Source organism: Lissotriton helveticus, chromosome 5_1, assembly GCF_964261635.1.
Source record: "Lissotriton helveticus chromosome 5_1, aLisHel1.1, whole genome shotgun sequence".
NCBI classification, from domain to species: Eukaryota; Metazoa; Chordata; class Amphibia; order Caudata; family Salamandridae; genus Lissotriton; species Lissotriton helveticus.
This window is the reverse complement of record NC_136065.1, coordinates 1,240,551,083-1,240,566,632: the sequence shown is the minus strand read 5'-3', so window position 1 is coordinate 1,240,566,632 and position 15,550 is coordinate 1,240,551,083. Positions and strand designations below refer to the sequence as shown.

Below are 15,550 nucleotides of genomic sequence, written 5' to 3'. Positions count from 1 at the left end.
CACCATGTGCCATATAGAAGTACAGGTCTGATCACAGCCACAACCCTCTGATGATTTGAAGGTACCTGTACTGGGGGAGTACAGATTTAAATCTGATAAATCGAAGACATCTCTCATCAGGGGATGTATGTGCTGTCTTACACAGAGGGGGAATAAGGAAACCGGGAGAGTACAGGAGTGCACTAAAGATTTGTCCCATCAAGCAGGGAATATGTCAGATTTTGGGACAGTGCCCAACATACAGTACTGAATATGTTACATTTTGGGACAGTACCAGAATTATTTAAAGGTACCATATGTTGAGACAATAATGAAATTAACAAAGGCGCAACCTGTTAGTCAGCGACTGCGCCTAGAAGTGTAGAGGTTTCAAGACACAGTCCACCAGGTTTTTAGTGTGACTTGAAGAGGGAGAATGAATTAAGATCTCCATCAGTGTATGAATATACCCAGGTTTGTAAAATAAGGAATAAAGTAAAGATGTATCCCACCAGGCTGTGAGGATGCCCTGAAATGAGAGTATACATGATTTACCTAAAACAAATTTTATTAACAAAATATACGCCGCATTAGGCTCTATATGTACCTAGTGACTTTCTGAATGAACTGAAGGAACATTACATTTAGCAATTCTTCTAACATTCCAAATTTTACCATCTTGTGTCATAAAACTATTGAAATATGTTTTAATAACTCTGATAGGTGGTCCAAATTTGTATGACTTCAGAATGAAAGTGAAAGAACCTTCTTTTGTTGTTGGTGACTGGGTAAAAATACGTAAACCAGGGTTCAATGTTAAAGGGTCATCTAAATTTGGACCACCTATCAGAGTTATTAAAACATATTTCAATAGTGTTATGACACAAGATGGTAAAATTTAGAATGTTAGAAGAATTGCTAAATGTAATGTTCCTTCAGTTCATTTTAACTCTTGTAAACCTAACATTTCCACGGATACGGATTCCATTTCTTCCAGAATTAAAACTGGTGGTAGAAATATCAGAGCTCCCATTAGAATGAAAGATTATGTTTAATTATTAAGGGAAGGGATGTGTTATATTTCCTGCATTGTATGTATGTTTCTTTAAATGCCTATAGAACTTTCTGTTAGCTTGGATTTTTATCTTTTGTCATGCATTCTAAATTCTAGTCAGATGACTACTAGCCACTGACTGGATGAGCTGTATTGCTCTTGCTCTCTAATTAAATCCCTAATTTTTATATATCAATATTTTCTGTGCCTTCTTGGAACTTTACATCGTTACTACAGTCTATGACTGGGAAAGACAGAATGAACCTGAGGTAGGCCGCCTCTGGCTTTCTACTTGCAGCAGCTGTGAATGTTCCCTACACGTTGAGGAAGGAAGGACACAGCCAAGCAGGAAGCATCTGCGTTGTACGCAAAGAGCAGAAACAACTCAAAGCGTACTTCATCAGGTTTTGAAAGTGTTTCTCACTTGGTGTCAATAGTAATGAACTAACGATTGATCCTATCAGACTCGTACATGCGCTGGAACAGTAGAGAATTAAGTAAGGGCACTTCCCATTAGTACATAAACATGTAGATTACGGAAATACATAATAACAGATGACCTCAAGCTGTGAATGGGCCATATATGGTGACTGTAAGCATCCCAAGTACTGGGAGCATGAAAGAAGAACTATAGACACATTCGGTCTCGCTACAGACATGCTGTATGGTGGGAGAGTAAACAAAATGCACGGAGACACGCCATATCAGGCAGTGACAATGCTGAAAACTAAGGGAAGATGGAATTAACTAGAAAAGCTGTAGGCTATAAATTTGCCACACACCAAAAAAGTAGAGAATTAACTAAAACATGTTGTATCCAGCTGTCGAACAGCCTAAACCTGGAGTACTAAAATGTAATACTGGCAAATCTCGTCCAGCTGTAAATCTGTTGACTGCTGGACGAATACTAGAAGAAATAATGACACATTCGATCAGAAAGTGAATGCCAACGAATGAATCTAAAAATGGCCCCCTCGAGCTTTGATTTTGCGGCATGTGATAATTACAGGAATGCCCTGGAGGTAACGTAGAGAGTAGGAATGGGACCTACAATGCAAGAGTGCAGGAGGGGTGTGAAAGGTACACAAAAGGCGCATTCCAATAGGCCTGTAATATCCCACACACTGGGAGAATGTAGAGTTAACTACAGCCAGGTGCAATTAACCTGTGACTCTACTATACTGTGTGAGAGAACAGGGATGAACTAAAACGAGACCCATGGTACTGAGAATGTGCTGCATCGCTCTGCAAACATGACTTACGCTGGGAGAGGACAAGAACAAGAGAGACGAAATGTGCCTCATTTAGTGAAAGCAAGCGAGGAAGGTAGGGAGCAACTCGTGAATAGGCTTTCCATGGACCATGGCAAAGAGAATGGAGACCTGAGCCTCAAGGCCGGCAGGTGAAGCTAGGGAGCAACGCGTGAACAGGCTTTCCAAGGACCATAGCAAAGAGAATGGAGACCTGAGCCTCAAGGCCGGCAGGTAAAGCTAGAGAGCAACTCGTGAACATGCTTTCCATGGACCATAGCAAAGAGAATGGAGACCTGAGAATCAAGGCCGGCAGGTAAAGCTAGAGAGCAACTCCTGAACATGCTTTCCATGGACCATAGCTAACAGAACGGAGACCTAAGCCTTAAGGCCAGCGTGAAGCTAGTGAGCAACTCGTGAACATGCTTTCCATGGACCATAGCTAACAGAACGGATACCTGAGCCTCAAGGCCGGCAGGTGAAGCTAGGGAGCAATGCATGAACAGGCTTTCCATGAACCATAGCAAAGAGAACGGAGACCTAAGCCTCAAGGCCGGCAGGTGAAGCTAGAGAGCAACGCGTGAACAGGCTTTCCATGGACCATGGCTAACAGAACGGAGACCTAAGCCTCAAGGCTGGCAGGTGAAGCTAGGGAGCAATGCATGAACAGGCTTTCCATGAACCATAGCAAAGAGAACGGAGACCTGAGCCTTAAGGCCGGCAGGTGAAGCTAGGGAGAAACTCATGAACAGGCTTTCCATGGACCATGGCTAACAGAACGGAGACCTGAGCCTCAAGGCCGGCAGGTGAAGCTAGGGAGAAACTCATGAACAGGCTTTCCATGGACCATGGCTAAGAGAACAGAGCCCTGAGCCTCAAGGCCAGCGTGAAGTTAGGGAGCAACGCGCGAACAGGCTTTCCATGGACCATGGCTAAGAGACGTAGACCTGACCCTCAATGCCGGCAGGTAAAGAAAGAGTCTTCCTGAGTCAGCTTCTTGATTTCCAGTTGCAGTTTTTCTATTTCCAGAAGCAGCTTCTTCTCCTCCAGCTGGAGATTGCGCGACTGCTGCATGAGGATAGACTTCAGGCAGACCTCCTCCTCACTCTGTGAAATCCCCTGGCACTGCAAACATGGACTTCCACTCGGCTCATCAGGAGCGTCACCTGAAACAAAGAAAGCATTTTATTAGAGCTCACACTGGTTCCATCAAGTCTCAGATCCTCCAGCTCCATCCCTTGGCTTCACAACAAGGAAACATCCTACTATCAGTTATTAACTCCACACATGAATATTTAAAAAGGTGCAACACCAAGGCTGGGGTCACACTGCACCCAGGTGCTCGTGCATGGAAAACAAAGAATCAGCACAAAGCCCAGCAGTTTGTAAATGCCCCCAAACCTTGAAGTTGCTTCTTTTTCAGTGTATCAATATTTCGACCTGAAATGATAATTGCACTGATTTAAGCCTACAATCCTGCATAGGAGATTATCTTTAATGCCATTAAAATACCCCTTAAGTCAATATTCCTTGCACACCTTCCGGATATGTTGGCCGAAGTCCTGATAGCTCAAAGTGCACCATCTGTACCCCTAACCTGACAGGGTAACAAATGGATTCTGCAACCTCCAAACAGGCCAACCCTAACTCCCGACAGAAATTGTGGTTACCGATCTAGTACCCTTTTGTTTAGTTACTTATGCATACCCCAAGAGATACACAAGAAATACACAGTAAAGTGTTTCAATACTTATTGAAGTATTGTGATTTTTGAGTAAAATCATTGTGCTGCAATAATCAATAGAAGGAAACATGTGATTAGCATTAGGAAAATGGTGAAAATGATGAACAGTATATGGTTGCATGAAAGTACTGTAATGTAGTGTACTCCTACTTAGTGCATCCTAAACCTATCAAGTCTAGGGTGAGTGAACCTGCCAAATCCCTGTAGGGAGATCTAACTCCCCGTTACCTGTGTGTTAGTGTCATCAAGCTGCCCGTCTTGGTATAGAGCTAGACAGCACCTCTTGCATGAGGTAAACAGGATTCAGCTGAGCTGGAATTCGAGCATGGATCAACCTCTCAGTGCCGCAAAATGCCCTTCTGTCTAAACAAAGGCTTGACGATATATATCTATATATGCTTGTTTCTATATATAACCAGTAGCCACAATAAAGCTTACCTTTGAAGCATACCTGAGTGTGCTAGAGCCTGATATATATATATATATATATATATATATATATATAACAGGTTCCAGCACACTCAAGTTTGCTTCAGAGGTAAGCTTTATTGTGGCTACTGGTTATATATAAAAACAATATCCTCTATATTACCATGCTGAAGCCCCAGTCAGGCCACTATTGTTTATTCAATTGAGTTAGCTCTGACGCAGAGCTGCCAAAAACAAATAACACAAATACAGAATATTCAAGGTGCTCTGAAGTTTTATTTGCTACAAACATATATATATATATATATATATATATCTTAGAACACTTCACTCGGAAATGAGGCCGCTCACCACCGCAGGTTGGTTTCCAAAACCTTTATTTGAGAAACATGCAGCTCACAGGTCCCGTGTTATCATCCTTGGCCTTACGCGTTTCGAAGCATTGCCGCTTCTCATCAGAGGCCGCCTCACACGAATCCAGTTCATTGCGGATACCTCCCCCACGTGCTTTTTTATAATTGCAATTGGCCTCAGCTGTGCCCAAATTTCAAAATATAGTGTTTGCTGGGAGATGTAGTCCTTTTACAACTTTTTTTACCCTCCAATGGGTTCGATTCATGTGCGCCAATTCAGGAACTTTTGTGCCCTCCAGTGTGCTCCGGGCTTGTCAGCGGCATGTTCAATTCTGCTACCTGCAGCGCCATTGCAGAGGAAGCTCGTTCTCTCCCCCGCGGTCCTTAACCCTTCTAGGCAGTGCGATCCCTCCACGGCCGGAGCCACCGTGATAAATCTTAGAACACTTCACTCGGAAATGAGGCCGCTCACCACCGCAGGTTGGTTTCCAAAACCTTTATTTGAGAAACATGCAGCTCACAGGTCCCGTGTTATCATCCTTGGCCTTACGCGTTTCGAAGCATTGCCGCTTCTCATCAGAGGCCGCCTCACACGAATCCAGTTCATTGCGGATACCTCCCCCACGTGCTTTTTTATAATTGCAATTGGCCTCAGCTGTGCCCAAATTTCAAAATATAGTGTTTGCTGGGAGATGTAGTCCTTTTACAACTTTTTTTACCCTCCAATGGGTTCGATTCATGTGCGCCAATTCAGGAACTTTTGTGCCCTCCAGTGTGCTCCGGGCTTGTCAGCGGCATGTTCAATTCTGCTACCTGCAGCGCCATTGCAGAGGAAGCTTGTTCTCTCCCCCGCGGTCCTTAACCCTTCTAGGCAGTGCGATCCCTCCACGGCCGGAGCCACCGTGATAAATCTTAGAACACTTCACTCGGAAATGAGGCCGCTCACCACCGCAGGTTGGTTTCCAAAACCTTTATTTGAGAAACATGCAGCTCACAGGTCCCGTGTTATCATCCTTGGCCTTACGCGTTTCGAAGCATTGCCGCTTCTCATCAGAGGCCGCCTCACACGAATCCAGTTCATTGCGGATACCTCCCCCACGTGCTTTTTTATAATTGCAATTGGCCTCAGCTGTGCCCAAATTTCAAAATATAGTGTTTGCTGGGAGATGTAGTCCTTTTACAACTTTTTTTACCCTCCAATGGGTTCGATTCATGTGCGCCAATTCAGGAACTTTTGTGCCCTCCAGTGTGCTCCGGGCTTGTCAGCGGCATGTTCAATTCTGCTACCTGCAGCGCCATTGCAGAGGAAGCTCGTTCTCTCCCCCGCGGTCCTTAACCCTTCTAGGCAGTGCGATCCCTCCACGGCCGGAGCCACCGTGATAAATCTTAGAACACTTCACTCGGAAATGAGGCCGCTCACCACCGCAGGTTGGTTTCCAAAACCTTTATTTGAGAAACATGCAGCTCACAGGTCCCGTGTTATCATCCTTGGCCTTACGCGTTTCGAAGCATTGCCGCTTCTCATCAGAGGCCGCCTCACACGAATCCAGTTCATTGCGGATACCTCCCCCACGTGCTTTTTTATAATTGCAATTGGCCTCAGCTGTGCCCAAATTTCAAAATATAGTGTTTGCTGGGAGATGTAGTCCTTTTACAACTTTTTTTACCCTCCAATGGGTTCGATTCATGTGCGCCAATTCAGGAACTTTTGTGCCCTCCAGTGTGCTCCGGGCTTGTCAGCGGCATGTTCAATTCTGCTACCTGCAGCGCCATTGCAGAGGAAGCTCGTTCTCTCCCCCGCGGTCCTTAACCCTTCTAGGCAGTGCGATCCCTCCACGGCCGGAGCCACCGTGATAAATCTTAGAACACTTCACTCGGAAATGAGGCCGCTCACCACCGCAGGTTGGTTTCCAAAACCTTTATTTGAGAAACATGCAGCTCACAGGTCCCGTGTTATCATCCTTGGCCTTACGCGTTTCGAAGCATTGCCGCTTCTCATCAGAGGCCGCCTCACACGAATCCAGTTCATTGCGGATACCTCCCCCACGTGCTTTTTTATAATTGCAATTGGCCTCAGCTGTGCCCAAATTTCAAAATATAGTGTTTGCTGGGAGATGTAGTCCTTTTACAACTTTTTTTACCCTCCAATGGGTTCGATTCATGTGCGCCAATTCAGGAACTTTTGTGCCCTCCAGTGTGCTCCGGGCTTGTCAGCGGCATGTTCAATTCTGCTACCTGCAGCGCCATTGCAGAGGAAGCTCGTTCTCTCCCCCGCGGTCCTTAACCCTTCTAGGCAGTGCGATCCCTCCACGGCCGGAGCCACCGTGATAAATCTTAGAACACTTCACTCGGAAATGAGGCCGCTCACCACCGCAGGTTGGTTTCCAAAACCTTTATTTGAGAAACATGCAGCTCACAGGTCCCGTGTTATCATCCTTGGCCTTACGCGTTTCGAAGCATTGCCGCTTCTCATCAGAGGCCGCCTCACACGAATCCAGTTCATTGCGGATACCTCCCCCACGTGCTTTTTTATAATTGCAATTGGCCTCAGCTGTGCCCAAATTTCAAAATATAGTGTTTGCTGGGAGATGTAGTCCTTTTACAACTTTTTTTACCCTCCAATGGGTTCGATTCATGTGCGCCAATTCAGGAACTTTTGTGCCCTCCAGTGTGCTCCGGGCTTGTCAGCGGCATGTTCAATTCTGCTACCTGCAGCGCCATTGCAGAGGAAGCTCGTTCTCTCCCCCGCGGTCCTTAACCCTTCTAGGCAGTGCGATCCCTCCACGGCCGGAGCCACCGTGATAAATCTTAGAACACTTCACTCGGAAATGAGGCCGCTCACCACCGCAGGTTGGTTTCCAAAACCTTTATTTGAGAAACATGCAGCTCACAGGTCCCGTGTTATCATCCTTGGCCTTACGCGTTTCGAAGCATTGCCGCTTCTCATCAGAGGCCGCCTCACACGAATCCAGTTCATTGCGGATACCTCCCCCACGTGCGTTTTTATAATTGCAATTGGCCTCAGCTGTGCCCAAATTTCAAAATATAGTGTTTGCTGGGAGATGTAGTCCTTTTACAACTTTTTTTACCCTCCAATGGGTTCGATTCATGTGCGCCAATTCAGGAACTTTTGTGCCCTCCAGTGTGCTCCGGGCTTGTCAGCGGCATGTTCAATTCTGCTACCTGCAGCGCCATTGCAGAGGAAGCTCGTTCTCTCCCCCGCGGTCCTTAACCCTTCTAGGCAGTGCGATCCCTCCACGGCCGGAGCCACCGTGATAAATCTTAGAACACTTCACTCGGAAATGAGGCCGCTCACCACCGCAGGTTGGTTTCCAAAACCTTTATTTGAGAAACATGCAGCTCACAGGTCCCGTGTTATCATCCTTGGCCTTACGCGTTTCGAAGCATTGCCGCTTCTCATCAGAGGCCGCCTCACACGAATCCAGTTCATTGCGGATACCTCCCCCACGTGCTTTTTTATAATTGCAATTGGCCTCAGCTGTGCCCAAATTTCAAAATATAGTGTTTGCTGGGAGATGTAGTCCTTTTACAACTTTTTTTACCCTCCAATGGGTTCGATTCATGTGCGCCAATTCAGGAACTTTTGTGCCCTCCAGTGTGCTCCGGGCTTGTCAGCGGCATGTTCAATTCTGCTACCTGCAGCGCCATTGCAGAGGAAGCTCGTTCTCTCCCCCGCGGTCCTTAACCCTTCTAGGCAGTGCGATCCCTCCACGGCCGGAGCCACCGTGATAAATCTTAGAACACTTCACTCGGAAATGAGGCCGCTCACCACCGCAGGTTGGTTTCCAAAACCTTTATTTGAGAAACATGCAGCTCACAGGTCCCGTGTTATCATCCTTGGCCTTACGCGTTTCGAAGCATTGCCGCTTCTCATCAGAGGCCGCCTCACACGAATCCAGTTCATTGCGGATACCTCCCCCACGTGCTTTTTTATAATTGCAATTGGCCTCAGCTGTGCCCAAATTTCAAAATATAGTGTTTGCTGGGAGATGTAGTCCTTTTACAACTTTTTTTACCCTCCAATGGGTTCGATTCATGTGCGCCAATTCAGGAACTTTTGTGCCCTCCAGTGTGCTCCGGGCTTGTCAGCGGCATGTTCAATTCTGCTACCTGCAGCGCCATTGCAGAGGAAGCTCGTTCTCTCCCCCGCGGTCCTTAACCCTTCTAGGCAGTGCGATCCCTCCACGGCCGGAGCCACCGTGATAAATCTTAGAACACTTCACTCGGAAATGAGGCCGCTCACCACCGCAGGTTGGTTTCCAAAACCTTTATTTGAGAAACATGCAGCTCACAGGTCCCGTGTTATCATCCTTGGCCTTACGCGTTTCGAAGCATTGCCGCTTCTCATCAGAGGCCGCCTCACACGAATCCAGTTCATTGCGGATACCTCCCCCACGTGCTTTTTTATAATTGCAATTGGCCTCAGCTGTGCCCAAATTTCAAAATATAGTGTTTGCTGGGAGATGTAGTCCTTTTACAACTTTTTTTACCCTCCAATGGGTTCGATTCATGTGCGCCAATTCAGGAACTTTTGTGCCCTCCAGTGTGCTCCGGGCTTGTCAGCGGCATGTTCAAGGTAGCAGAATTGAACATGCCGCTGACAAGCCCGGAGCACACTGGATTCGTGTGAGGCGGCCTCTGATGAGAAGCGGCAATGCTTCGAAACGCGTAAGGCCAAGGATGATAACACGGGACCTGTGAGCTGCATGTTTCTCAAATAAAGGTTTTGGAAACCAACCTGCGGTGGTGAGCGGCCTCATTTCCGAGTGAAGTGTTCTAATATATATATATATATATATATATATATATATATATATATGCGGTGGTCGACTCCGCATTATCCGACACGCCTCCCGTTCAGGTGCTCCGCTGATAGTCGACACTGGAGGTGGAGTTTGGTGTTAGGTGTTACGTGCTGGATGCACACAGCGGCGCCCCCCCTGCCCAGGATTTCTTTCGTGGATTGGGGAGGGAGCGGCATCTTGCTGGTGAAGGTTCCTCTGGGAGATGATTGCCGCCAATTGCTATGTCTCCCGTGGCAGAAAGTAGCGGACTCAAAAGCTGGCAATGCCGGGGCATAATCGTGTGTCCGGACCGGTCACTGAACCAGAGTCCGTGTTTTGAGACTGCCTGTGACATGCTGCGGGAACACGAAGGACAATGAGCATGCGTGGGAACTACAACTACCAGCTAGCATAGCGCACTGCAACAGGAGGTGGCAAGAGCGGTGCCTCTAATTGGATTAACCAAGCTCCAATGGGACTATAACTGGCAGGCTATGACCCGCGCACAAAACAACATTTGAAAAGCACGAAGCTGGCAATGAGGAAGGCAAACGCCGAAACGCGTCTGCCAGGTGTTTTATCAACTTTGCGTCCATGAGCTGGTGGTAATAAATCCTTACCTGGAGAAACCTTTATGCATGTGTCGGACCCGTTCTTTCTTGTGGAGGCGGGACTGGTGGCAGATGTTACATGCGGTGGTCGACTCCGCATTATCCGACACGCCTCCCGTTCAGGTGCTCCGCTGATAGTCGACACTGGAGGTGGAGTTTGGTGTTAGGTGTTACGTGCTGGATGCACACAGCGGCGCCCCCCCTGCCCAGGATTTCTTTCGTGGATTGGGGAGGGAGCGGCATCTTGCTGGTGAAGGTTCCTCTGGGAGATGATTGCCGCCAATTGCTATGTCTCCCGTGGCAGAAAGTAGCGGACTCAAAAGCTGGCAATGCCGGGGCATAATCGTGTGTCCGGACCGGTCACTGAACCAGAGTCCGTGTTTTGAGACTGCCTGTGACATGCTGCGGGAACACGAAGGACAATGAGCATGCGTGGGAACTACAACTACCAGCTAGCATAGCGCACTGCAACAGGAGGTGGCAAGAGCGGTGCCTCTAATTGGATTAACCAAGCTCCAATGGGACTATAACTGGCAGGCTATGACCCGCGCACAAAACAACATTTGAAAAGCACGAAGCTGGCAATGAGGAAGGCAAACGCCGCAACGCGTCTGCCAGGTGTTTTATCAACTTTGCGTCCATGAGCTGGTGGTAATAAATCCTTACCTGGAGAAACCTTTATGCATGTGTCGGACCCGTTCTTTCTTGTGGAGGCGGGACTGGTGGCAGATGTTACATGCGGTGGTCGACTCCGCATTATCCGACACGCCTCCCGTTCAGGTGCTCCGCTGATAGTCGACACTGGAGGTGGAGTTTGGTGTTAGGTGTTACGTGCTGGATGCACACAGCGGCGCCCCCCCTGCCCAGGATTTCTTTCGTGGATTGGGGAGGGAGCGGCATCTTGCTGGTGAAGGTTCCTCTGGGAGATGATTGCCGCCAATTGCTATGTCTCCCGTGGCAGAAAGTAGCGGACTCAAAAGCTGGCAATGCCGGGGCATAATCGTGTGTCCGGACCGGTCACTGAACCAGAGTCCGTGTTTTGAGACTGCCTGTGACATGCTGCGGGAACACGAAGGACAATGAGCATGCGTGGGAACTACAACTACCAGCTAGCATAGCGCACTGCAACAGGAGGTGGCAAGAGCGGTGCCTCTAATTGGATTAACCAAGCTCCAATGGGACTATAACTGGCAGGCTATGACCCGCGCACAAAACAACATTTGAAAAGCACGAAGCTGGCAATGAGGAAGGCAAACGCCGAAACGCGTCTGCCAGGTGTTTTATCAACTTTGCGTCCATGAGCTGGTGGTAATAAATCCTTACCTGGAGAAACCTTTATGCATGTGTCGGACCCGTTCTTTCTTGTGGAGGCGGGACTGGTGGCAGATGTTACATGCGGTGGTCGACTCCGCATTATCCGACACGCCTCCCGTTCAGGTGCTCCGCTCATAGTCGACACTGGAGGTGGAGTTTGGTGTTAGGTGTTACGTGCTGGATGCACACAGCGGCGCCCCCCCGGCCCCCCCTGCCCAGGATTTCTTTCGTGGATTGGGGAGGGAGCGGCATCTTGCTGGTGAAGGTTCCTCTGGGAGATGATTGCCGCCAATTGCTATGTCTCCCGTGGCAGAAAGTAGCGGACTCAAAAGCTGGCAATGCCGGGGCATAATCGTGTGTCCGGACCGGTCACTGAACCAGAGTCCGTGTTTTGAGACTGCCTGTGACATGCTGCGGGAACACGAAGGACAATGAGCATGCGTGGGAACTACAACTACCAGCTAGCATAGCGCACTGCAACAGGAGGTGGCAAGAGCGGTGCCTCTAATTGGATTAACCAAGCTCCAATGGGACTATAACTGGCAGGCTATGACCCGCGCACAAAACAACATTTGAAAAGCACGAAGCTGGCAATGAGGAAGGCAAACGCCGAAACGCGTCTGCCAGGTGTTTTATCAACTTTGCGTCCATGAGCTGGTGGTAATAAATCCTTACCTGGAGAAACCTTTATGCATGTGTCGGACCCGTTCTTTCTTGTGGAGGCGGGACTGGTGGCAGATATATATATATATATATATGCCGCTATTGTTTATTCAATTGTGATAGCTCTGACGCAGAGCTGCCAAAAACAAATAACACAAATACAGAATATTCAAGGTGCTCTGATTGAGTGCCCACGAAGTGGTATTGTAAGCAAAACTGATTTTGAAGAATATTATCTCAAATGTGCACGCAAACAAATGTGTGTCAAATGTCACTGTGTTTAGGGAGAGAAGGCAACTTAGGAACGTGAGCATGTAAAAATGGTGTTTCTTAACCAGGCCTAATACCTCCATGTGACATTGCTAGAAATAGTGGTACACAAAAATGTGCTTTCAACTAGGGAGGAACATTTTTGCACTAGTTCTAGGTGGTGGAAAGGCAGACTGAAGCAGAAAACAGGAAGCAAGAGAGGAAGTAGGTGAGAAACATGGGTGAAAGAGGGTAGAAGATGTAAGACGAACAAGTTACTTACCTTCGGTAACGATATATCTGTAAGAAACAGTAGTTAGTATTAGATTCCTTACCTTAGAATATCCCCAGGCGTCAGTCTGGATCCGGAAACTTTTGCGTAGCAGTACCCCTGCGCGTCGGTAGGCGTCGTCTGCAGGCGTCCCCTGCGGCTCCGCGTCCGTCGTCGGCGTCGTGCACCGTGATGACGTCGCTGGAGTATATAGACGCCGCCTCCGCGCGCTGACGTCAGTTCTTTGTACACAGCTTTTCCGCGCCAGAACACGCAGAGCCATGTGAGAAACAACACTGGTGCCATTTGAAACTAGGGCCCTGAAAGGGATGTCCTTAACCCTAGGTATCAGTTCGCAGAACGGGGAGGATGGGTGGGGCGGTAAGGAATCTAATAGTAACTACTGTTTCTTACAGATATATCGTTACCGAAGGTAAGTAACTTGTTCATCTGAAAGAAACAGGTTAGTATTAGATTCCTTACCTTAGAATAGATACCCCAGCAATACCAACCCCGGAGGTGGGTCTGCGAACCAATACAATCCTACACCAGAAAGTCCTGGAGGACCGAACGGCCAAAGAAGCCATCCCTCCGGACTTGACTGTCCAGGCAGTAGTGCCTCGCAAAGGGGTGCAGCGAGGCCCACGTAGCCGCCTGGCAAATGTCCTGCAAAGGGACTCCCCGGCCCAGGGCAGTAGTAGCCGCCGTGGCCCGAGTGGAATGGGCCCTCAGCCCAACAGGAGGCTCCTTCCGAGCCAAAGAGTAGCACGCTTTGATGCACAGAACGACCCACCGAGAGATGGTCCGTTTATGTACCGCCCGTCCCTTCTTCGCACCCACGTAGCCAACAAATAGTTGGTCATCCACCCGGAACTGGCGTGTGCGATCCATATAAAATGAAAGCGCACGTTTTGGGTCCAGGCGATGGAGCCGCTCTTCATCCTTTGAAGGATGCGGAGGCGGGAAGAAGGAGGGTAAGGTGATGGACTGCCCGATGTGAAAAGCAGAGACTACTTTGGGCAGGAAAGAAGGTCTAGTTCTCAGAACCACCTTGTCTGGATGAATGGACATGAAAGGAGGTTTGACAGAAAGAGCCTGGAGCTCACTCACCCTCCTGGCAGAGGTGATGGCAACCAGGAAGGCCGTCTTTAAAGTCAGGAGACGGAGAGGACAGGAATGAAGTGTCTCAAAGGGAGCGCACATCAAGAAGGTCAGAACCAGGTTCAAGTCCCACTGAGGCATCACGAACGGAGCAGGTGGGTACATGTGCGTGATGCCCTTCAAGAATCTCGTTACAATAGGGGACTTGAACAAAGAAGGTTGATCAGGCAGCCTTAGAAAGGCCGAAAAGGCAGAAAGGTAGCCCTTGATAGTGCCCAGAGCAGAACCCTGCTGGGCAAGAGAGAGAAGAAAGAGGAGAACCTCGGAAAGAGGGGCAGAGAGAGGGTCCACAGCCTTTGCTGTGCACCATGCCACAAATCTGTTCCACCGGCAGGCGTATACCGACTTTGTGGAGGGACGCCTGGCTGCCAGAATCACATCACAAACCTCAGGAGGCAAGTCAAATGGCCTCAACTGTCGCCGCTCAATCTCCACGCATGGAGGTGGAGACTGGACAGGTTCGGGTGGAGGACCGTCCCCTGCTGCTGCGACAGAAGGTCCTCCCGAAGGGGCAGGCGGATCGAGGGACCGACTGACATGCTGAGTAGCTCGGGATACCAGTACCTTCGAGCCCAGTCCGGAGCCACAAGGATAACTTGGGCCCGGTCGCGCCTGATCTTCTTCAGCACTCTGGGCAGAAGTGGTATAGGCGGAAAGGCGTACAACAGACCGCAGCTCCACTCGCGCCGAAAGGCGTCGCCGAGCGAGTGCCGTCTTGGAAACTCCAACGCGCAGAACTGATGACATTGCGCGTTCTCTTCTGTGGCGAATAGATCTAACCAAGGCTCTCCCCATTGCAGAAAGAGGCCTTTCGCCACGTCCGAGTTCAGACGCCATTCGTGATCCACCGAGCACCGACGGCTGAGTTCGTCCGCCCTGGCGTTCAGAGAACCTGCCAGGTGTTGAACCGTCAGAGTCACGCCCTGACGTTCCAGCCATTGCCAGAGACGCAGAGCCTCCTGGCAAAGGGTCCACGACCCCACTCCGCCCTGCTTGTTGCAGTACCACATGGCGGTGGTGTTGTCCGTGAACACCTGCACTACACTCCCGTTGACAAAGGGGAGGAATGCCTTCAGTGCTAGGCGAATCGCCCGCAGCTCCAACATGTTGATGTGGAGCCGGGACTCCGCCGGAGACCAGATGCCTCTGATCTCCGCCTCTCCCAAGTGGCCTCCCCAGCCCTGGAGGGACGCGTCCGTCACAACAACGTGCTCCGGTTGGGGAAGGGAGAGGGATCTGCCTCTGACCCAATCGCGGTCCGTAAGCCACCACTGCAACTGTCTCGCAGTGCCCTCCGAGATCAGGACATGGTCGGATAGGTTGCCTTGATGCTGGGCCCACTGAAACTTCAGGTCCCACTGCAGAGCCCGCATCCGCCACCGGGCGTGATGCACCAGAAGGATGCAGGAAGCCATCAGCCCCAGCAGCCGCAGCGTCAACCTGACCGAAACCCGGGAGAACGGCTGAAAGATCGGAATCAGAGCCTGTATATCCCGGACCCGCCGTTCCGGAGGATAAACCCGAAACTGCGCCGAGTCGAGAACCGCTCCGATGAAAAGGAGCTTTTGAGAGGGACACAGGTGTGATTTCGGCACATTGATGGAAAACCCCAGCTCGTGCAGGAGGTCTGCCGTCATCTGAAGGTGGTGGACGACTGTCTGGGGCGA

The 15,550-nt window shown here is 49.4% G+C and overlaps 1 protein-coding gene across 3 annotated transcripts in view; it reads right to left on the bottom strand.

Annotated features, from left to right (window-relative positions):
• Positions 1 to 857: 857 nt before the first annotated feature.
• LOC144753560 (uncharacterized) overlaps positions 858 to 15,550 on the bottom strand; it is a 516,183-nt gene continuing 501,490 nt past the window's right edge. For all 3 annotated transcript variants that reach the window (XM_078641208.1, XM_078641209.1, XM_078641210.1), the window contains one exon: positions 858 to 3,449. In XM_078641208.1, the coding sequence (XP_078497334.1) occupies positions 3,238 to 3,449 (212 nt within the window). In that variant the 3' untranslated portion in view covers positions 858 to 3,237. The remainder of the gene's footprint in view (positions 3,450 to 15,550) is intronic.